Genomic DNA, 23,949 nt, shown 5'->3' on the forward strand with positions numbered 1-23,949 from the left:
CTCTGTTCTGTTTGTGTTGACGAGCGAAGGGGGATGGGAGAGAGACAACACCTTGCAGACACCCAGGTCAGTGAGGCAGGAGAGGGGCAGCTGTGCCGGAGCAGGGGTTCCCCTGCGGCCCGCGGGGGGGTGGCGGCTGAGCCCCTGCAGCCCCTGGAGCCCCGCGGTGGCCCAGAGGTCGCCCTGCAGCCCGCGGAGGGCCCCGGGCCGGAGGGGCAGGGCCCGGGCCCGGAGCAGCCGCGGCTCCGAGGCAGCCCGCGCTGGAGCCGCCCGTCGGTGGGAGGGCGGCAGCCCCGGGAGGGACCCGCCCCGGGGGGTTCTGGGGAGCTGCGGCCCCGCGGGAAGGACGCCCGTTGGGGCGGTGGGTGGAGGGCTGTCTGCCGGGAGAGGGACCCCGCGGTGGGGCCGGGGAGGGCTGCGAGGGCCCCTCTGCCTGAGGGGGAAGGAGCCGCGGAGACACCTTGTGTCGGACGGGCTGTGACCCCCATTCCCTGCCCCCTGCGCTGCTGGGGGGGAAGAGGCAGCAGAGCTGAGCCGGGGAAGGCCGGAGGGACGTGTGTGTGGGTGCGTGTGTTGCATTTAAGACCTGGTTGTATCTCTCGTTATCCTTGATGGTGGTGGTTGTTTGTATTAAATTGATCTTGTTCTCTCCAAGTCGAGTCTGTCCTTTGCCAGTGACCATAACTGGTCAGTGAGCCCTCCCTGTCCTGTGTCTCAACCCTCTCGAGCCCTTTTGGTTGCATTTTCTCCTCCACGGGGATGGGGTAGGGCTGAGCGTGGTGACTTTGGAGCCAGCTGGGTAGGCTCAAACCACGACACTTGCCAGCTTCCCTGTGTGGCTGTGTAAATTCTGCCTCACTTAGAACAAACACAGATATGGGTATATGGGGTTTGATAGAAGTAGAGAGAGGAGAATTATCTGGTGATGACAAAAGCAAAGTTATTTTCTTATGACTGACAGACATCAAATAAAGGAAATTGTGAAATTCCTATTTTCACCGCAAAACACACTCGCTCTCAGAAGAGCTGTCCCACAGAGAAGTCATTTTGCCAAGAGCATGAAAAAAGAAGAGCAGAAGCAACTGCTCACAGAAGTCTAGCTCTACCTGCTATCACTGCTTTGCCAAGCAGATGCTGACATACCTATCAGGGTCTTAAAGGGGACAGAGACCAGGCTGTGAGGGCAAGGAGGGAGGTGAGGTGAAAGGGAACAGATGCTGCTGCTGCATTCCCTTCACCTCATCTATAATGACGGGTCTAAGACAGACAAGCAACAGCTCCTGCCTTTCTTCCATCATCTGGTATTCCACATAAAGTCTCACATGGGAAGCTGTCAGCCATTTACTTCACTGTTTAATTCTTCTTGCCTATTTTTGACACATCATAGGACAGATGACTTGTAGTTAAAAGCATTTTTCCTTAAAAGTTAAAGCAAACCAAATTCTGACCTCCAACTCTTGTGGTTTCTACATACTCAAAGGCAAATTACTTCCAAATTAAATGTCTGTAGGGATATCTTAACAAAACCACACTCAAAACAATAAAGCAACCCCCTCCTACCAAATCTAAGAAATTTAAAAACGGTTTTGTCTTTCTTAGAACACTTATGTTTTTTAAGAAAACATGTAACTTACAATAGCTAGTTTACTGTAATGAATTAAAAAATGAGCAGTAGAAACTAATTGACTAGTAAAAAATGTGAATTTATTGCATATCTGAATGCAGTTGCAGCATTCATTGAGTATTCTTATTCTAAAAACTCAGTGATATTGAAGAAAGAAGCCCAACAGGACAGCATACATTCCGTAAGATCATGACTACTTTGGAGGAAGAAGTGAAAAGTGCAGCTCTCGGAGAAAATCAAGGCAGATAGAAGTGATCCAAGACGCCACTTATGAGAGGGGAGTGACGGAAACCTGACTACTTCAGTTGTCTACCTGGTTTTCCCTGGAAGACGCCATTAACTACCGACTCAACCGTATCAGCTTGTACACGGGATGCACCTCACGTGACAGGTATACGATTTGCAGATCTGTTTTCACAAATCTACCGCAATGAAGCCATCTTATTACTACTGTCCCCCTGGACTACAACAGCAACTCCTCGTGTTTTGGGGCACCACCCACGAGCGCAGCCGGGCCGAGCGGCGCCACGGCCGTTCAGACGGCCCGGAGGCGCAGGCCCAGCATCGGCCACACCACCACCACCTCGCTGCAGCCACCCCGGCCCAGGGGGATCCGAGGGGCGCTCGGCGGGCCCCGGCAGCGGCCGTGTCACACCGCCCGTGCCTCCGCCCGCCGAGGCTCACCCGGCCCTGCCGCGCCGCGGGGCAGCACGGGCCTCCCTCGGGCCCCAGCCCTCGCGCCCAGTGGCCCGCCGCAAGCCTCCCGCACCCTAGCCGCAGCCCCCATTGGCAGGCGCTGATGGCAGTCAGCGCGCGGACCCTGCCAATCGTAGGGCGGCAGGACAGCCCGCCCCACGCGGAGGAGCCAATGAGCGCCCGCCCAGTCCCAGGAGCGGGAGAAGGCGGAAGGCCTAGACAGGGCCGAGCGCCCGCCGGGCACGGGCGTTCCGAGAGCGGGGCGGGCGGCTGCCGGCGGCCGCGAGCACCCTTCGGGGACACCCCCGAGGAGGGGACCCGGTAGGCACCGGCCCAAGCCGTGAGCTTGGCAGCGCCGCCGCGTCGTTAGTCGGTATTACGTCATCAAAGCGCGCATTAAATCGATCCCTTTTCAATTCCCGGCCGGGTCGCGGCCCAACGGCGCGGCGCCCCGCGGTGTGGGAAGGCTGTTCCGCTAGGTACTCACCGCGAGGAGCCCCTCGCCCCGCCGTGCCCGCTCCGCCGTTACCGCTTCCTGCTCCCCAGCACGCTGGAAAGCGGGGCGGGCGCCGGCCAATCGCGACTCGCATTCCCGGCCTGCACCGCGTAGAGGAAGTGACGACGGGGTCACCGTTCACACGACAGGGCGCACAGGAGGCGGGGGCGGGCTCGGCGGCCCGTTGCATTCTGGGAGTTGTAGTCGCTGAGTGCACCAGGAAGGCGGCTGCCGGGGTGGGCGGCGCCACCGTGAGGAGCCGCCGCCGGGGCGGGCCTGGCAGCGCGGGGGCCTCCCCAGGGCTGGCACCCTTGGTGCCGCCAAGGAGCAAGCGGTGCCCGGGCGGGGCGGGGCTGCCGCGGGGAGCGGCGGCTCCGGCGGTCACTTCGTGCAATCTCGGCCCGCATCTGCGGCGGGAGCCCCGGCGGCGGCGGGCGGCCACCCCGCCCGGCAGGAGGGCTGGCGGGGGGAGGCCGCGGCCGGCTGGCGCCCGCCGGAGGGCGGTGTGGCGGCGGGGAGGCGGTCTCGAGTGTTCCGCCCCTGGGAGGGGCACGGCTGGTTTCGTGACGGTGGAAGGAAAAGGCGATTAAATCCACCATTAAGACAAGGTTAAGCACCGTCGGTGTTCGCAGACCTCGAGTCGGCGCGTTCAGCGGTTTCAGAAGTGAACCAACGAGTTCGTGGTAACGAAGTGGCGGCGATGTTTGACTGCCCTTGCCGTGCGCTCGGAGCGAACAGACCCATGGGTGCGTTCTGATCGCTGAAGGAACGTGGCGTGTCTCCTCTTCGAGATGCGCTTTGCAGTTGCCTTGCTGTGTTCGGTGCGGGCGGCTGCGTGCCTTAACGGGGTCTGCCAAAACGTTCTGGAAGCCAGGCGGTGGTGGGGCCCGGCAGCACGTGCAGCCCCGGCCCTCACAGCAACGACTCCACCCTGGCAGGGTTCTCTTCTGCTCTCCTCGCTGAACCAGGACCCTCCATTACACAACTGCTTGTCCATGCAGGGCACGCCCACTGTGTTGTTTTCCTTTCATAATTCGGGTGGTACTCGAGTGTCATGAAGTGCTGTCAAAAGCTGCAGTGAAATGCTGCCCTGCAAGGCTATCGTTCCTTTCTGTAGTGCCCAGCTCTGCCCCTCTAGCTCCACGACCCCACAGCTGAAGAAAAAAGTGGCCAAGCAGCACCTAACAGCTCCCACGGAGCTGCTGGGTTGTTTGGCCGAGGTGCCTTAGGAGAAAATAGCAAGTGAGCGGCACTGGCTGCAACCAGCCCCTCTGCTATCCGGTCTGAGTGCTGGCTGTGTGAAACGCCTGTTTCTCCGCTAGCCCAGAGCCTCCAAGGCCATCCCTGGTCAGCCAGGTTTCGTGTGTTGTCACCAGATGGAAACATGTTCATCCACATAAACCAGTCCAATAATTAAACTTGCCAAAACAGACACAGTGATTGTCCCTTTGTCAGCCTCTATGTCAATCATGACAATAGAAGAGCTGCTGCCTGCAGTGGCTATTATGCTCTTATGAGCTTGCCCATGCAATTCCTGTGAGGGAACTTGTTTATGAACTTCTCCATCACTTTTTCTTGGTGCCAGATCTACATGATTACTATTGCTGTGTACATCCTCCACTAAAAGGGTAAATGCCTATGAAATTAATGCAGCTGTTCAGCATAGAACTCCTACAACGTCAAACAAAACATTAACAGACGTTCTGTCAAGTTCAAATTAATCTTTATATACTCTTTAATACATAAGCTAAGACTCTGTGCAGTGTTTTGTAATACAGTAATACAAGAAAATTTTATCAGTGCTGCTGGTTAGTAATGTGTTTGAATTTATGTCGCTTTTATTTACTCATGTTATTGCTTAATGGCCTTGCTAATGTAACAGTGCTATTGCTCTTATTAGTTGGTCTGCTCAGACAGTTGTTTTCAGTCTGGGAGTTGTCTGCCACACCCATTCTTGTTTTCTGGTTCACGGCAGTATATTAGAAATGTTGATACCTCCTGCATTTAAAAAATGTAAAGATTCACTTTAAACCATTATAGATCTAAATGTTAGTTGAAGAACTGTATCTCCAATAGCTTGTAGTTCAAATTGAAATATTGCTGAAGTTACCAGTAAGCACCAAAATACAACAGAAGAGTTAAAAATTTGCATTCCAGCACCTTCTACGTATGCAGACAAGGTTGGTGGTTTGCTTATTTTTCATTAATTTATGGGGTTTTTTTTAAGCATTTCCTTTCTTCCCCATGGCATTTTCCAGTGCTACTTTTTTTTTTTTTTTTTTTTTTTTTTTGCTATGGCTTCACCCATCTAATTGTACTGTCAGGTTAAATGGGATCTTTTAAATGAATTGTTCGTAATTTGTCCTAATAACTTTTCAAATATAAAATTAGACTGATTGAGCTATAACTTCCCAGGTTCTCCTTTTGCTTTCTTAGAGATGGCTATGATGTTTCCCAAGAAATGCTCTTGGATTTCTGTGAGTTGTGTTACAAACCAATACAATTTAGTTCTAAGTCTGAAAATAACCTGGTTTACAGTGCATTTTATTTACATGAGGGAAAAGATGTTAAGCAAACATCCAAATGATCTTTATCCATAACTCTAGTTCAACACATATTAGCCATTAGTATGTCTAAAAATTCCCTTTTTTTTTTTTTTTTTTTTCTTTTTTTTTTTTTTTCTTTTTCCAGAATCACCTCAGTGACACTCTGGAGAAATCTGTATTCATTAAGATAACGTAATAAGGCTTCTGGACACAACATTCAGCTGAATTTGGGAATAATACCAAAGCATAGGTGTTCTCCTCCAGCTCTAGGCTTCTCACAGTAGTGTTGAAGAAGGCAGAAAACACCCAGCCGGACTGAGTGTTGGTTGCCTCTCCCAGAGAGAGCTGTGAAGTAGCAAACAGACAAAAATGAATACTAAACTAATGGTAGAAAATGTTGAATCATACATTTCCCTTCTTTAATAAAGAAACCCCCTCTTGTTTGAAGAAATGAAGGAATTAATGAACTGCACATGTGAAACCAAGAATTCAGAAGGCATGCTTATGTGCAGGATTGAGTAGATTACTATTTTCCAAAAGCAGTGGATTCAGACTATAAGTGAAGGCCAAAAGGGGCCATTAGCTTATCTAGTGCAAGTGTGTACCCCTAACACGGACTGCCCAGCTTGCTGGAGAGTTCTGGCTGGCTCTCCAAATAGTTTTGAAAGCTGCTTTGTGTGCTCGATTCACGCCCAGATCTCCCACTGTGTTGTCCCGCATCAGGACCAAATGGTTCACCCGAGGAATTCAGATAGCTACAATGTGGCTTTCTGTGGTCTTTTCTATTGAAACAAGTCTTACGAAATCACTGCTCTTTCCTGTAGTGATATCAATCATTTGCAAGAAATCTTCTCTGTATCGACGACTCAGCATGTCTGCGTTGCACAATGACTTGTTCTGTGCATGAAAGGGCTTTTCTCTTATGCCTAGAGCAAGCCAGATGTGTGCTGTTACGCAAGAGAAAAACATTTCTCTGAAGCCCCTTTGATAGGTATGCCTAGTGAAACAGCATCAGCAACTGTTCATGAAGTTTTAAAGGAAAATAAATACGGGTTGTGCCTCTGATGGAGAGCTGTTCTGTTAATCCTTCTCACCTCTTTACTATTTTGAGTGGGAAAGGAAGATACAAGGAGTTAATGGAAATCAAAACGATAGTGGTAACTGTAAAATGCTATGCTTGAAAACTGTAACATGCTGAATTGTGGACTGCTGTTAAAAATCTGTAAACATTACATCTATGCCACAAATATGTCGGCTTGCTCCTTTGTTATCTTTGTATTTTCAGAGGAAATGAACAGCTAGGACAGGACGTGTGTTTATCTGTCATTATCTGCTGCCCTACAAGCTCCACATCAAATCTTATCTACAGTGTGTTAAGTTTCGTATTTCCGTGACCCCATGAAGGTCAGCTGACTGGTGAAATCAGGGAGATCAGTGTCTGGTGAATGCTGCAAGAGAGCATGATTGAATTCTAGCACTCTTATCCAGATATTTTCCTTTATATTATTTTAAATGTCTGGAAGAGGAAGCAAGACTAAGAACTTAACGTCTCTCGGTTTCATAAACCACAGTGATTTGGATTCTACAGACCTGTGAGAAGCATGCCTAAAAGAATGGTATGGTGGCTTTGTGCTTAAACAACAATATGTTAAGTACTTCGACATTTATTTCCTTTTGTCCCAGAATATAAAATCATATAATTACAGAATCACAGAATGGGTTAGGTTGGAAGGGTGCTTTGAAGATCATCTAGTCCAGCTCCTAATTTATTCAGCAGGCCTTGGCTAGGTTAGCATTTGTCTGGGAAACCTCTTAAGGAAAACCTCTGTTAAAAATTTACCTGTGTTAATTGTTAAAATAAATGTATACCATGCCGTTTTTGTATGGGTATGCATTGTGCATCATGAGTAGAAATAACATACATACACATTGTTTATAAAGATTTCATATATGTAGACATTGCCTCTTCAGAGGTAACCCAGATTTTCACAAGCAAGTCTTCTATAACCTGACTTGCAAAATGTTTTTGTTTTGTTGGGGATTTTTTATAAACAACAATGAACATACTGCATCAGGACATGAAATGTGGTGATTTTTCTAGCTCTCTTTAATGGATTCATGGAAATCTGCAGAGTCTGTAAAGGATTAAAGCTAAACTGGCAGAAAAGGTTTTGACCTAGCCCACTATCAGTGCTGCAGTTCCAAGTATTACACATGCAGAAACAGTATCAGATAATTTTAGATTACTCCTCCTTTCAGGCCGTGTCATCTTCCTTGGAAACCATAGACCTATGGACTGTATTACTGCTGGGAGAAATTATGTCTGACTGATAGGTTCATAAAACGTTCACTATGATGAAGTTTACTTCAGAACCTAGAGACAATCAGGGAAAGGTTCCGCATGCAATTAAGACAGTATTAAGATCAATAAAAAGCTGGAAAATTGGGCAACCTGGATATAGTTCATCCCAGATTCTAGGGGAAGATTTTTTTCCTTCAAGAACTTTTTTCTTTCTGGCACAGCCTTCCATCCATCAAGTGCATCTTCCATCTGCGCAAGACTATGTGTGCTATGTGGCACATCGACTGTAAGTGTGCCGATTATAACAGCAACTTAAGTACTCCCTTTGCCCACACACTGATGGAGCAGCTACCAAAGCACACATGCCACTGAAAGAGGACCCAGCCTCTCTCTGTTCTGTCATTTAAGCTGTTCAGTCCAGCCTCGTACACGATGCACACTGTAAGCCTCAAACAGTGCCCGAGCCGCTGACTGCACAACGGTTTGCTTGAACAGTGCAGAATGGAGTCCTACATTTGGCTTCAGGACAACTAGATATCTGGAATCCTGCCTGATCCTTTAACTGTATCTTTTGTAACTTACCTTGGGCACATGTCTGTGTTAAAGAATCAACAAAAATTTTATCATTAACTTAAAACATTTACAAGCAGATATCATGATGAAGTCTTTGCAAAAAGTGGAATATAATTAAAAAGCATTTACTGTTAATTATTACTGTTATTGCAGTTGTAGGATCAGTTATGCATGTCGTTTTCTGGTCTGTCTCTCCTTCTGAATGCCTGCTAGCTGTGTTAGAGAGAATGTTCTGCAGCTTTGTTGCCATGATTTTTAAAATGCTACAAGTTTTTTTAACTTCACATTCATATTTTGTTTCCTCTTCCTGAGCTCTTACCGGAAATCTGGTAACGATTGTGATGCAGGATCAGCACAAATCCATGCTTTGTTTTTCTTTTTTTGCTGACAAGAAGTTGTTGAGAGAAATTCAGCTTGAAGTTTAGAAGGCTGGATAAAACGCTGACGATCAAAGGCAGACATGGGAGCTGCTCAGCAGTCCACCATGAGACACTGGCTCTGGGCTCCTCTGAGAATGCTACCACCTCCTTTAATCCAGTTCTTAGGACTGTTATATGCCTGATATGTAAATAATAACTAGTAAATAATACAAGGCATACATAAGTAATATTTTAGACAAGAGATGGCTGTTAAAAAATGAAAACAGAGGTCAGCTAGAGATGAGGACTTACCACAGTAAAATGCCAACCTGGGACTCATCTGTCCTGTAGTTCTACAAAAGTCCTTACAGATGAGCAGCATGCAAACCTCTGTTGACCGTAGAGATGTTGAGGCATAGTGTGATGACCGTTTCTTGTCAGGACCAGGACTCACACACTTTTCAAGTTCCACAAGTTGAGCCAGTGCTTTTGGAATGGGATGGGGAGGCTCAAAAGTGGGTATTGCTGTTATTGCCTGTAATTAGAGAATGTGATATGAAGCTTGTTCAGTGTGACTTCTCAGACAAGCCGAAAGGTGCATCCGAACACATGTGAACATATGAAATAATGGCAATTTCATAGAAGTAACAAATAGTGGCTACTTGAATTTTGCAGGATAGACTTTTTCATGTCTTCGCTATTTGCAGTGATGCGGAGTAGTGTGATGGCTTGTGCAAGTGGCTTTACAAAGTGTCCTCAGACAAAATGCCATAGTATCCTTTCTACTCTCACCTCTGTTTCTTTCAAACACTGACTTATTTCCTCTGTGTTGCATTCTGCACCCTTTATTCTGGAACGCTGTTACAGTTCTACTAGTCTGATTTTGACTTTTCCCTCAACCAGCCAAATCCTGTGAAAACCAAAGCTGTAGCAAAAACAGGAGGACTGCCAGTATCAAGGTAGGGCTAATATGTTTGTCAGATTAAATGGTCTCCAATCTTTGCTGGCCCATTGTCAAAATAATACAGAAATAATACTCTGTATTCAAAATTTTACTTTGTCTTCTCTGTTACCTTCAAGAACTCACCTGTGGAAAATAAAATATAGGACTGTGATATTAGAAGCTTGGGGACATGTTTCACCCAAAACACACACAAAGAAATGTATGTTAGTTGATAATAATAATTTTCAGCAAAAATGTGAACTCTTCAGAATAGGCAATACTTGGAAACCTGAAGCTAGTAATGGTCTTTCTATCTTTTTTTCCCCACTAGTTAGTATGAATTTATGGCAGCTACATTATATACTCCAGTATTAAAGCTATTCCAGCCTATTCAATCAATAAGCATCTAGCACTTCTAGAAGGTGTGCAGTTATCCAGCTAACTATAGGCATACCCATTGCATTCTGAGTGTGGGCCGTCAATACCAAGTGGGTGTATATCAGTAACTGGTACTGTAGCTGCTGAACGTTTGACAAACTACTGTCTGCTGAAGGCACAATTTGTAAGCCAGTATACTTTTGTTAACAGAAATCAAATCTAGGCAGGGGCTGAATGCTAGTCACTGGTGCTGACTCTTTAAATAATGGCACTGACAACAACAGGAAAGGTGTTAGTGTAAAGATAGCTGCTATAAGTCTGCCTCACATATCAAATGATGTTTCCTGATATAAATCAGATAAAGATCTGACTCTTCCAGATTCCATCAGCATTCAAAAAGCTGGAGGAGGCAATCACTCTGTTCAGGAGTTGATTGTTGCAAGCATATGTATCAGCACATCTCTCCCTCTGCTTTTGTATAGAACACATTTAATAAACAGTTCAGTTCTTCCACCAGTCCTCAGAAGGTCAGTATTGCTTTACAATATTTCTTTACCTACAAAGACCACTTGAGGTACTTACCATTTGGAGTTCATTGTGGTACTAGGAGGACCCTTTTTTTGTGAAAATAGTGTTTACTCATGGTGGGAGTAGATGGCTATCATTCTCAGCTTCCTGTGTACTGTGCCATGTAGTTAAGTGAAGTTACGTGAAGCAGCAAGTTAAGTGAAAACTGTTACTTAGACCGATCTACTTTTGTATTTCATCTGCAAATTGTTTCAGTGGTTCACAAACAATTTGCTACTTACAGTGCTTTGATGCTGAAATGGCAGCTGCGTTTGAATTTCCAAGGTGGACAGAACAGTAAAAAGTGGTTGATTTAGCTAGTTATACCTTTATTACTGGTGGTGGTGGCACATTCACATACTCTTGCCCTAAGAAGGGCACACAAGATTTTTTTCACAGCTCAGCATTTGAGGACTATGCTATCTGAAAAGAAGTATCATCAACAATCCACCTTCAATGTCACATATTTGAAACCGCAAGTATTCTAGTTTGTCAGACTCCACTTCATGTAAAACAATCTCCATGTTTCACTCAGCTATCTGAATCTGTCCCTAAGCTCTCTTAACATCTGTTTGCAGATGGTGATGTTTGCATCCACTGCTGCACTCTCAGGAAAACAAAGCAACATAGAGCCACAAAAAGAAATGTAACCAAAAATATGTCAGCCATTTTTAAATCACAGTTCAACAGTTCTTGAAAGATAACTTCTTCATACAAATACCTCTTATTCATTAGCTAGACCCATTTTTTACTTGTTTTCATGTATTTTACAACAGATAAGCAAAGAACAGACTTGAACTTCCTGTGAGGTTCACTGTGTATTTTCACTGAATCCCATGTACTGTGCTGTCATAAATTCCACTGCCTGGCTAGGGTTCAGTGCAGTGGACTATGCTTGGATGACCTGTTATAGATCATTAACACAAACTTGGCTCGTACAGGTATTTCTGCTGAGATGCCTTTAAAGTCACCTGGAGTGAACTGCTGTGGATTTAGCTGATGAATCTTTTCCCCCCACATCTCTTCAGGAGAGTTATTGGTATAAGGACTTTAATGGGAATTGTTTGTATTGCTGATGATACTTCCAAAACTATGATTACAGTTATACCGTCTTGAAGACCTGGTTTGTTAATATAAAGAGAACTGTCTGAATATAGAAAAATCCAAGGTTTTGTTTAACTGACTTTGTATTCATTGTTCCAGATTCTTAATCACTTCAGTTAGGCATTGACTCATTGCGCCATACTGGAATGCCTAAAGCTGCCTGCTGAATTCCTGGTGCTGAATCGTTCCCATAGAAGGAGGGACCACTGATCATTGTGTGAGATACAAGATCCATATAGGAGATCTGTACAGACAACTTGCTTTGGGCATTCCATGATTACCTTTGCTTCTTCCCGATTTACTATCCCCAACACCAGGAGCCTAAGCAGAGTCACACCAAACTGAAGGAATTTTAAGTTTTCTTCTGTAGATCACAGGACTGCCGAGTATTACTGAATATTCTGAAAAACATGAACAGCCAGAAGAAGTTGTACAGCTATGATCTTCTTAACTACGTCTTGGGTGTCGTCAGGTAATTTGTCCTTCCTTCAAATGGCAAGAGGACGATTGGTTTTAGGCCCACTGAGGTGATGTGGCAAACTTGCAGGCTGATAGAATTATTGCAGGATAAATGCAGAAAGTAAACAGAGCCAGTAAGGAACTCAGAATACATGTAGGTATTCAGCAACTAGGGTCAGTTTGCATTTGTATTCTGTGCAATGATTATGACTTAAGACATGTCTGATAAAAAAAGATTTTCCTTGCTAATTACAGTGTGCTACAGATAGGTTCAAGCAGAGAAAGCTACTTCGTTATTATAATGGAATTTCCAAACAGAAAAATGAAATATTTATCTACTAGATCAGTATTTATCTACTACTCCTTTAAGTCTCATTTTGTTTTTAAGTAGACAATTGCATGTATCAGCTATTCCTTCGTTCACTGAAACAGTCTCCAGGCCTGTATCAGAGGATGTCAGCTTTTGTTGCTTCCTGTAAATTCTGAGAAGTATGCATCTGGTTATCTTACACTGCTCTGGCTCTCACACGAGAGGAGCATGAGACCAATATTGCACCATGATCCTTCTTTGTGGAGTTACTTTAACTAATGAACTTATGGTTCTAATTATTTTGCTGAATTTACTTTACTTTAATAGATCTTCTTAGCCTTCACTTAGATTACCCTTTATTTACAGCATTTAACCAAGAGTTCAAAGCCTCATAAACAAATGGAAATTTGTTTATGTAAGCATTAAGTAAACCTCAACAGCCAGTTTTTGTTGTAATTTATTCCATTATAAACTCGACTGAGTTGACACAGTTATGCTGTTATAAAATGAGAGGACAGGAGAAGAATCAGTAGAGACTTACAATCTGCCAGTGGACTTTGAATTCCCTGTTTGTGACATCCTTCAGTCACAAGAGCAAAACAGACACTGAAGTCCTAAGGTCTTATGATAGAATTCCTGCTGGATCCTTGTTCTACCTCTGTCCTCTCGTTATTTGCACATGTTGCAAATCGCTACAACTGACTTTACCAGAATATAATTACTGACAGCCTCATAATTCCATGTCCATTTGAGATTTTTTTTAGAGAAATGTGTACGTTACCAATCTAGGTGACAGAAATAACAAACATCAATTAATTTCCAAAGACACTGGTATTTCTGTGCTGTGATGCTTTGAAAAGTTTAAAATATGTCAAAAAAGGGGATAATTTATGTTCAGTAAGAAGGGAAGGGGGCAGTTATTTCCACCAGGACCATTACTCCCTCCAAACAAGAAAGAAATAAAATGAGTAGAGACAGGACGACAATTATAGAAATTATTGTTTGTAGCTGAAGACTTGTCCAAATTAGAGTTCATAACTGTTCCCTGCAATGAGAACATACTCAACAACTAAGAAAATGCTTGCAGTGGAAAGCAAAAGTAAGATTTAAGACAATTATTTCTTTAGAAGCTATGGACAAAGGGCTAAAGGAGCCTATGAATTCAAGGGGTGTTAATGTAAGAAATGAAACAGTCAGAGTCTTAGACTGTAAATGTAACAATTACTAACATCTTTATTCTACTATTTAAAAAAAATACAAAAGCAGCTTTTTTAAATCAGAAAGAGTAATGCTTCAGACTGATGTTTAAACATATTTAGCATGTATACATTTCTAAAACAACTGAATTAAATCTATCTAAACCCACAGTCAACATTATAATATTCCCTACTACTTGCTTTAAGACAGAGGAACTTTTTTCCTCAGTAAAGCTTGAGACAGAACAATGATCTCAGGTAAGGGCAATGTTATAAAGCAAGGTGATTATGGCTTGTCACTATGAGTACAGCTAAGCTGTCCTTAGTATTATAAAGGTTATAATAAATCTAGTGTAATATAATGTTAAATAATACGATAAATAGTATTTATCGTCATGGTGATAATTGCTAACAACAGTTGCTTCTCACCTCTCTGTAAGGGAACTGAGGGTCTGCAGGTGTTTCTGCATGCTGTACGGGAGTAAATACAAACCTTTCAGTAGTGGCCACTGTATACTTCCACCCTCAATGTATTTTCTGTAGCAAGGTGGCTGAGTTATAAGTTAGCTGCTTCAGCTCGGTTTACTCTGTCTGGACCATTTATTCTTCCGTACTTGTGAGCTGCTAGTCTCAGCAGCACTCAGTGGTATTACATAGAGCTTACAGGCTCAGCACTTGTTGATCAAGCCTTGTGCCCATCCCTTTCTACAAACCTGACCAAGAAATGGGAGTGGAATATTGCTCTTTATTTGATAATATCTCCACCTGTGTTGCAATAATCAGCAAGAGACAAACTGTCAGTTGCTACTAAGCTGCATTTTATTCCTCTCCCTGTTAACAGATCTGTAGCTGCTTTGTTTCTTTTTGTCTGCCTCAGTGCTCATTTAGGAATTGTCAGACATGCTGCATGCCAAATGCTTGCTTCCAGACAACCTTGCAGGGCTTTATTAGCACTGAGATTCAACAGCCTATCCTGAGGCAGGAGGCCCAGCAAATAATCTGTCGTTTGGAATAACAAAAGACTTCATCACAGTTACGGGGGCTTGGTCCCAACCCAGCGAAGAATATGAGGATGTGTTTCCCTCACAATATAAGGAATGTGAACACATTCCACCTCTTAAAAAAATTCAGTCCCACTCTGATGTCTGTCTGTTTTCCGCATCTTGTCCTCCAAGACTATTGAATAAAACTTTAGATCTTTTTCCTTCTTTTCATTGACTTGAGCATAGGACTTCTATAGCATAGACCCCAAGGTTAGCAGTTACAATTCTTACACCCAGCCAGAAGCGTAAAGCTCATCTGTGCAGGAGACAGAGTCTCAGGCCACAGAACTAAGCAATAAAATCTCACCACCTTAACCTCTGAGGGCACACCAAGTTTTTATACATTTATTTCTCCATAAACGCACATGACATGTATATTGAAGGAAATCAAACTCAAGCAAACTTCTGACAAAATAAAACACACCATGCATAAACAATTCTCTCACTGAGGAAAGAGAGTAAGGAAACTGTTTAACCTGAGTGTCTGCAGGTACTTCAGTGATGATGCCCTAAGGAAACATGACTGAGTAATACAGAGAGTTAAGTGGCTGTTGCCAGTCGGTAGAGCTTCAGGGCTTTCGTTTAGCTACATTCTTTTAAATGGCTGAAGGTCTGGGCTTTAACCTTCAACAGAGGTTGATAAACTGGCAAGTTCTACAGAAGTAAGTTTTGAAGCCCAGTGGCATAATCAAAAGCAGCTTGTCAAAAGGAGGTCTGTATTGCACATGCCATCAGACAAGGTACACCATTCTCTAAGGCAAACATCAGATAAAGCATGTGAGAAAAAAGAATTGCTAGCTCAGCATTTTTATAAATAGGGAAGTACCTTCCCCCTCTCACTGTGGTTACCACTGTGTTCAGAAAATAATAACTCTCTGGCCCACCCCCCTCCCCTGACTGTACCACTACCTCCAGCTGACTGGGGTGACTGATAAACTGCATAACCTGATAGTCAAAGTCATTATATTAAAAATGCCTTGCCATTCTGTGCGATAAATGGTTTCCACTCGGAATTAGTTAATGGAGAAATATTTTGGCTACTTTTGCTAAAGGGGTTTGCTTTGCTTGCAAGGTCGTCGAGAATAAGCTCCCTGAACTTTGAACCGTATGTGCAAAGTGAGATAAACAAGAGCCGTATAAATAGCACAGCCCTTTTCCCCACACTGTTTTCTTCTGCAGCAGTTAAGCAAGGCTGCCAAGGAGCGGGGGGAGGAAAGGGTAAGTGTGCTGGTTTTGCTATGAAAGAGCTTCATGACTTAAGATTTGGCAGAGTGTCCTGCTTGTTTCTTTGGCTGAAAAGACTGGCTGTGGAAATTTCCATTGGAAACCAACTAGAAAGTTGAAATGTGAAGAGAAGTGTAATTCAGAACATAGCTCTCATCTAGTTCACAGCTGTTGTTGGGTGCTGTGTGCCAGTGCTGCGAAAGGCTATAAAGGCATAGAAGGATCTCAAGATACCATAGGAATTTCATGTGTTTATAGTGGATATAAAGGCAGCCGGCTTTCCAGGTGTGTGTAAAAAGTAGAAAAGTGGCCCTGTTGGTCATCTATTGGACTGTAGTTTAATCTTCGAAGTACTGTACCTAAAATGCTTTTTGTAGGACTGCAGGAAAGAAACATTAGTGACACATGGATTTCACAAATAATGTTGGCTTTGTGGCAGCTATCTCTGTTTTTAAAAGATCAATTATTAAAATGATTTAATTTTTTAGAATATTGCCAGGTCGATGAAACATGTTAGTTATCAGAATGTAGTGTTTCCAAAACATTCTGTGTTTACTGTCACACTTTGAGTGGTGAAATTATATGAATCCATGACCTAAGACATGTTGGGGAGCAGTTTTATAATTTTATGTATTTCTCAATAATGGGTGTTTTCTGAACATATTATACCAAAATTACTGTATTAATGGAATAAAAATGGAAAGATAATTGCAGAGTTTTTCATATGCTTTGATTTTGATAAACATTAAATGGACTAAGTGTGGGTAGGAGATTTTGTAAGATCTGAGGAATCCCGAAACTCAGTTTTCATTTCCTGTTTTTGCAAAATCGTTTCTAGTGCCTTTGTTCTTAAGAGATTTTTCTTAGTGGGATCCAAATACTACAGACTGACTTATAAAAATCTTTAAGTCTTTATTTTAATTTCTGCCAGGTGCTGTAATACTTGCTGTGTGCCACGACACACTGTCGGTGCAAGTACTTTTAAGTCAGAGGAATTACTCGGGAATCTGGAGTGAACTGGTCTAGATACTTACTGGTGTAAACTGGCTCAGCACAACTGTTTTCAAAACACAAGAAATGAGGCCACTTTAAAATCACTGAAGTGTTAAAAAAGGTCGAGAAGAGATTACAAAGTGGAAGGAACAGCGCAGTCTGAGTAGTAGCATTGAAAGAAAATCCAGTTACTGCGAACACTTACTTTTCAGCTGTTTATGTACAACAACAACAAAAAAATACTGCCTATTTATTATATGGAAACTCCATTGCAAAATGAAAGAAATATGATCAAGCAGTAAACAAAGTAGCTCAAATCTATTCTTACATGTTTTTTTAAAAACCGCATAGAGCCGACATTCTGCTGTGTTTTGTTGTGGGAATTTCAGAGTCTGAACTTTAGGTGTTGATCTCATTTGTTTATTTTCTCTCTTTTCAGATAAAGCCCAGCCATGTGGGCGGGCCTGGGGCTAGTTCTGGCTCTCTGTCTCCTCCCAGGAGGAGGGACAGAGATCCAGAACTGCAAGGAGCCCCCAGAATGGCGTATTGGGGAGGAGAACCCAATGCTGAACTCTAGGGGCTCAGTGACGGTGGTGGCTCTCCTCCAAGCTAGCTGATACTTGTGCCTGCTGCAGGCTTCCAGGTAAATATAAATCTCTTTCCCAGTTTTTGTTAGAACATGACTGGTCAATTTTTAATGCCATCTGAGGATAATACATGTGCCCAACTGCAGATGCTCTCAATGAACTCTGCCTTCCTCAAATGCGGCCATCCCAACTGGCATGTGTGACCCAGTGACCAGGTGAACTCTCAGCAGGAATGTTCTGTGCCAGTGGGTCAGATTCTTTGTCTCTTGGCTTAGTCCTGACTGACAGATCATCTTCTCAAGACTGGATTTACAACATAAAAGTATGATCAACTTGGCATTAATTAAACCCAAACCACATGAAAACCCAACAGAATATTCCTCAAGACTATGTGGTTCGGTTACCAACAGATGATTAACGTAGTGAAGATGCTGAAGCCAAGGAACATCATAATTCTCTGACATGGCTAGAATACGTGAAACAGAGAGATCTGTGATCACTCATTTCTTGTGTAAGATCTGTAGGGGAAAAGGCAAATCAAAACATGTGCTTTTAATGTGCTTTTGCAGACCCTGTTCCAAGGTCCTAGATACATTAAAAAAAAAAAAATCCAGAAGATAATGTAAAGACCGGCCTTTTGGAAAATGGATGAATCATTCAAGGGAATGACCAGTGTTACATTTTCACACAAGACCTGGGACATTGGTGCTGTGTTTTCTAGAACCTACTTCTATGCAAAGCAGCAGCAAGCAAATAATTTTGAGCTGACCTAAACAGGAATTGCACACAGCCGTTATCTTGGATTCATTTAGTGATTGTGAAATAATTTTGGATTAAAACTTCATAGTACCAGTTTCACAGCTTGATTTTAATCCCTATAATAACATCTTAGTTTCTCCCTCTAGGCTACATAGCTTTATACCGTAATAGTCTTTGCAAGTTTTTTGAGAACTAAATTAGAAAAAGTGGTGGTAGATCTTTGGCTCCATCAAAGTCAAAAGTGGGCTTTGTGGTTGGCTTTCAAGGTGGTTGAGTTTGAATCTGTGCATTTTAGAAAGGTTTTAAAGACTCTTTCAAACTCTAGACCATTTCCTGAAACTGAAAAACATAAAAGAGTTTTCTAGAGGAATTCAATAGGAAGGATACAAATGAAGAGGAAAACCCCCCACATTGTACAGCAAGGAAGCAGCTTTCTGTACTATAGAGCAAAGAAAAGCTGTGATGGGATGCCAAAGGGAGAGGCTAATAACTGCCAGACATTCTATAGCCATCCTTTTGAACCAGTTGCTGTAATAGCCCTTTTCTGGATATTATAAAAAATAGCCATGTGAAGAGGAGTGAGAAAGCTATCAGCTGCTTACTGCAAGTCTGTTTTCTTCATTATTCAGCTTCCTGCTCTATTTAGGGTATGCATTCTTTAACCAACTACGTGACCGAAACCTCAGCATTTAAATAAAGACATCAGATGAACTAACTGTGTTAGACCATGAAGAGCATGAAAGAACCAAGATAAAAATAACACTGAATTCAGTCTCAAAACTGAAATAATTTTGGTGTCTGCTTTACTTAGTACTGCATTCTACTTAAAAGGACAGGACCCATGGCACAATAGCTATTGTTGAGTCTGGTTTGGTGACAGTATAGTTGACAGTCATGGTAAATGGCAAGAATGTTTTTTAATACTGTTTGACTGCTGCCATTAAAATTGGAAGAAAATAACATTCACTGTAATAAAAGTAAGATGGAGCATATTAGCTTCTGTTGAATGTGGAAAATTTTATGATTCTCTAAGGATTTGTGGTCTTGCTTCTTTACCTTGTCTGCCAGATTGGAGGACCTGCGAGTGAAGTTAGAGAATGAAGGGCTGGTCAATATCTCGTATGTGGTTGTCAACCATCAGGGACCCTATTCCCAGAGGAAATTTCACCTGCTGAAAGAAAGTGTATCAGACTATATTACTGTCTACCAGCAAGATGAACAGCAAGCTGATGTCTGGACTATCTTAAATGGAAACAAAGATGACTTTCTCATCTATGACAGGTCTGTGTTTAGAGGGGAAAATATTTGCATGTAGTTAGAGTAATGCTTTGTAAATCTTTATGTTATTTCATTCACGCAAATAACCTGATTATGTCACAACAAAGACAACATATGCAACTTTTCAGTTGTAAGTAAGTAAAGCATTTGCATTTACTAGAAAAGGAAGTACAAAAGAAAAGTCTGCTTTTGCTTAAGTAAGTTTGGGATAAATAAATTTTTCTTTGTTGTTACTGTGGATTGAGATTAATATAACTGAGTGTAGAATTTGATAGCATGATTCTGGTTTTACTGTTTTTATTTGTAGACAACTTCATTACATCCATGCATGTGAAAGTTCAATCAAATGAGAAACGTTTTGACCAGAATTGTTGAAAATGTCAGGTAGCCAACGGAAAAATTAGTCTTTAGGTGAAGCTTAAAATTTTGGAAGAAAATAGCTTTTTTGATCATAGGATTCTTTTGGCATAGGTATCTTTTGGCAGAACCAGTAACAACTCTTTAATTGAAATCCTGATGTTTCAGTTTTGATGTGATGGAAATTATTCAGCAAGTCCTGCATTTCTAATGTGTCCATCCGAATTACTATTATGTTACTGCAACGACCATTCTCGGTTCATAGTGAAGCATATTTAAGTTTAATAAAGAATTAGAAAGTTACTTAACTTTTTTCTGGTAATACAATGAAATTGAATGAGTTAGCTAAGTGAGGCTTGTGGATGAAACTAGCACTAGAATGATCTTTAGAAAGTGGTGGCATGTTACAGCAGCAAATACACCTTAGTAGGGAAGGTTGCTGTCATATGACGGACAAAGAGCAAGGCTGGATGTAGCCCATGGAGGGGTCCCAGAGCTGCTGCCCGGCTGACGGCATTTGAACAGTTTTGTGCTACCGACACAGGTGTATCCTGCACTGGTTTGGCACTAGTTTGGCCATGATCCATTAGGTTTCTAGGAACATATGTCCTTATTGTGCCTTTGTTGGCAGTGAAGTCTTTGCCTGTTGCTGGTCCTAGGCGTGCACCGCAGACCTGTAGGGAGCTGAGGCTGGAGGACTGTGTGTTGACGTTGCACGTGGGGTACTTAACAAGGTGCCCTTGTACAAGTTCTGCATTTACTCCAGCTCCTTTCAACGTACCAGTTGTGTAGTCAAGTGCATACCAGCACAGTCAAATACAGACATGGGGAAAACAGGTACCATAAAAATCCCCTCATGCACACTAAATCGGTAATGCAGATGGAGTAATGCAATCCATGTTCCAATCAAAATATATGCTATAGTGCATAAAAACACTCTTCATAAGGATGCAACAACCTTGTGGTGATTTGTGCCCCTATGCAAACAGCCCTCTTCGTTAGCAAGATAGGTCTGTAATGAGTGTACCTTTGCTCGTCTAAGTGCCACTAAACAACAGGCTGCTGCCAGGAGAGTTATGTCCGCCAGCAATCGGGCTTCACACTACTGACCAATGCAGTGCAGTGGCCAAACGTTTGTCAGGCAGATACTGGTTTTGCCCATAAACTCCTTGGAGAAAAACACCCTCCATGGGACTGTACAGTGTGGGTGGATTGACGTAAATAAAATAAGGTATGATAAGAGAAGTGGTACTTAATTTTAGGAATAAGGTATGATAAGAGAAGTGGTACTTAATTTTAGGTATATGTTTATGCATATGTAACCACAGAGTTCTTTCTCTCCTTAGATGCGGCCGTCTAGTGTATCATCTGGGCCTGCCCTATTCCTTCCTGTCTTTTGAATATGTAGAAGAATCTATTAAGATTGCATACTGTGAAAACAAGTGTGGAAACTGCTCTTACATGGTATTTTCTTGTTTCATTCTATGTATACAAGGAAAGGAAACTTGATTTGACTGGTACTTAAAATTATTTCAATGTGATTAATCCAAAAATACATGATTTAGAATTTACACGTTTCATGTGTCCTGACAGACAGCTTTTAAACATTTTTCAAAGTGAATTAGGTCTAATCTATAATAGACTGATTATCTGAATTCCTGCCCTTGATAGAAATTTGAATAATTTTCAGAAATCTAACTGCAATCTTGGAGACTAATTCTGTTTCTGGAGTTACGTACAGCTATTGAGAAATTAGCTACTCTAGGTTTTGGGGATGGGTAAGTACTTAAACAAATACTGATTTTTTTTAAAACCTGTGAATCAAACCCAAACTGATTTGACTTGCTATTCCTTTTAGTTTACATTTAAACACAGTATACAACAGTTACTTTAAAGAAGGTGACAAATTATTGTTACCATTATAAAAGAAGAGTAGCTTTGTTTTACATATAACTAAAGATCAGAACTACTTTAAGGAGTATCAAGAAATATACATACATAGCCTTGAAAGTTCAATGAGAAGAATCATTTTTGATCCCACCAAACAGTTTTCCAGCTCAATGTAGGCCTCGGGCATGTCAGATGTGGGATTCTATGTAAGAATGCTTTTTATTAGCAATTAGTGGAATTATAAGTCCTAAAAGTTTACAGTAAGAGCCCTGTCTAGTTATCAATGGTGTTGTAAAACAAGGTTCTTTTTGATACATTCATATCTTTCTTCAGCAAAGTAGCACAAATAATTTAAAATTGGGTTTCAGGTTCTGCAGAAATGTTAAGATAATTAATATTTTACAACTAGTTTTGCTAGATACAATGCCTTCTATTTAATGCAAGCTTCTGTTTTGCAGGAACCTGGTATTGATGGTGTATGTGAAAACATCACTAAAAAAGCAGATGAAAAGCTAGCAGAGATAGAACCTAAACCAACTGGTCAACACTCACATCACCACGACCCGCACAGACACAGACACCACCACCACCACCGTGAGGGCAGTCGCCATTCCAAAAATGAGAACCATCAGTCTCCTTCTGAAATGCAAAGACATCATCCTCACAGCGGTCGGCGTCATAGGGTTTTTGGCCGTAACAGACATGATCAAACAGGTAGTCATGATCAGGTAGACACTGTTCCTCCAGGAGAAAGTGTGGAAATTACACAAGACAAAAAGCTATGAAAAAAAGGGAAAACCAGCTGTAAAAATGAGTTAACTTGAAATTGGCAGACAGCATCAGACTCAATTTCCAGTAGCTGATGCTGTCACTGTCGACACCTTTTGTTTGAAGAGCTAGGAAATTCTGTCACTTGACAGTGTCGTGGAGCACTTCCAAATTCTTGCAGGTGACATGGCCAGCAGTCAGCAGAGGACATCACTGAATCTTGACAGTGACGCCTGCTCACTGCTGTCTGACAGTCACCAGCAGCAGGAGCAAGTGAAACTAGTGACACCTGACAGTGACAGGAAAAGGCAAGAAACTGAGCCTGAAAAACAAACTAAGTACCTTAAAAATGCAAGGGGGTCCTACTACCTAAATTCATATAGTTGTGGGAGTGGAAAAATAAAGTAAGTGTTTTTATTGCCCCAATTAAAAATTACACTAAGACAGGTGTGGAGAGTTCAAATATTGCAAAGAAGTAGACTTTTAGAGCAGTAGTTTTAGAATTATACAGTACCTGCCAAATTCCATCAGTGAAAAGATTCATAATTTAAAGGAATTTAATTGACCCTTAGTTTGTTTTTCAGTTGCACTGGGAAGGTGTCTGCATTCTTGATTAATTTGTCTTTCTTGTTTCTCTTCTAACATTCTGCTTGCATTTGTGAGGGCAGGAGCATAAACTATGACCTAGGGGCTCCTGTCTGATGTCTTGCAATCAAGAATAGAAGATAACCAAAACAGACATTTTAATCATTTTTTATTAAAAAGACGGAATACATTCAAAAGTTGCCTTTTTTTTTTTTTCTCTCTAACTGGGGATAGAAATTATGTACAAGAAAAGCTTATTCCTAAGCAATGTGCCAAAACAACTTTTTATCTCAAATGTAAGATAAGAGCAGTAGTTGCATTATTTTAAAGTAACAGATTTATACGCTTAACTTTTGTGGCTTAGATATGGTATCAGGGTCCATTAAAACATACTATTACAGCTTGTAAAAGCTCACTAGATCAGCAAGATCATGCCTAAAGTGAGAAGCAGTGTTAACAACTCTTCACGCGGAATCAGTATCAAAGAGAGGGAAGGGCAGAACACATTTAATCTTGGTTTAATGTTTATCTTTGTTTATAACAGTGCTGAATTTGATAAATCTGTATTGATTAGTAAGGTAATATACCACTTAAACTAGTGTATCTTCTCTGTAGCTCAGCATTCCTAACCTTTGATTAACTGAGTTGAAGTAAAAATATAGTTGTTCAAAGGATTCCTGGATGAAGAAAAGAATATTCAAGAATGAAAAATTGCTTTGAAAGTGTACACCATAATTAATGAAGGTTTAATAGGGAAATTATTACTCCTACGAAACCTGAATCTTTTTATTGTGAATGCCGATTAGCAAGAAAGTAGCCCTGAATATACACAGAATGCATGCCTTTGGAACACTTGACAAGAGCGCTTTCAATAAAAAATATTCTGTATTTCTTCGTATCTTGCTTTTACTT

At 42.1% G+C, this 23,949-nt stretch overlaps 1 protein-coding gene across 1 annotated transcript; it reads left to right on the forward strand.

Moving 5' to 3' along the window:
* Positions 1 to 15,776: 15,776 nt before the first annotated feature.
* Positions 15,777 to 23,925, forward strand: SELENOP (selenoprotein P). Its single transcript, XM_009961260.2, has 5 exons — positions 15,777 to 15,814; positions 17,253 to 17,456; positions 19,228 to 19,440; positions 21,141 to 21,258; positions 22,143 to 23,925. The coding sequence occupies exons 2-5, from the start codon at positions 17,266 to 17,268 to the stop codon at positions 22,788 to 22,790; spliced, it is 1,170 nt and encodes a 389-aa protein (XP_009959562.2). The 5' UTR covers positions 15,777 to 15,814; positions 17,253 to 17,265; the 3' UTR covers positions 22,791 to 23,925.
* The last annotated feature ends 24 nt before the right edge of the window (positions 23,926 to 23,949 follow it).

This window comes from Leptosomus discolor, chromosome Z (assembly GCF_034619465.1).
Source record: "Leptosomus discolor isolate bLepDis1 chromosome Z, bLepDis1.hap2, whole genome shotgun sequence".
Lineage (NCBI taxonomy): Eukaryota > Metazoa > Chordata > Aves > Leptosomiformes > Leptosomidae > Leptosomus > Leptosomus discolor.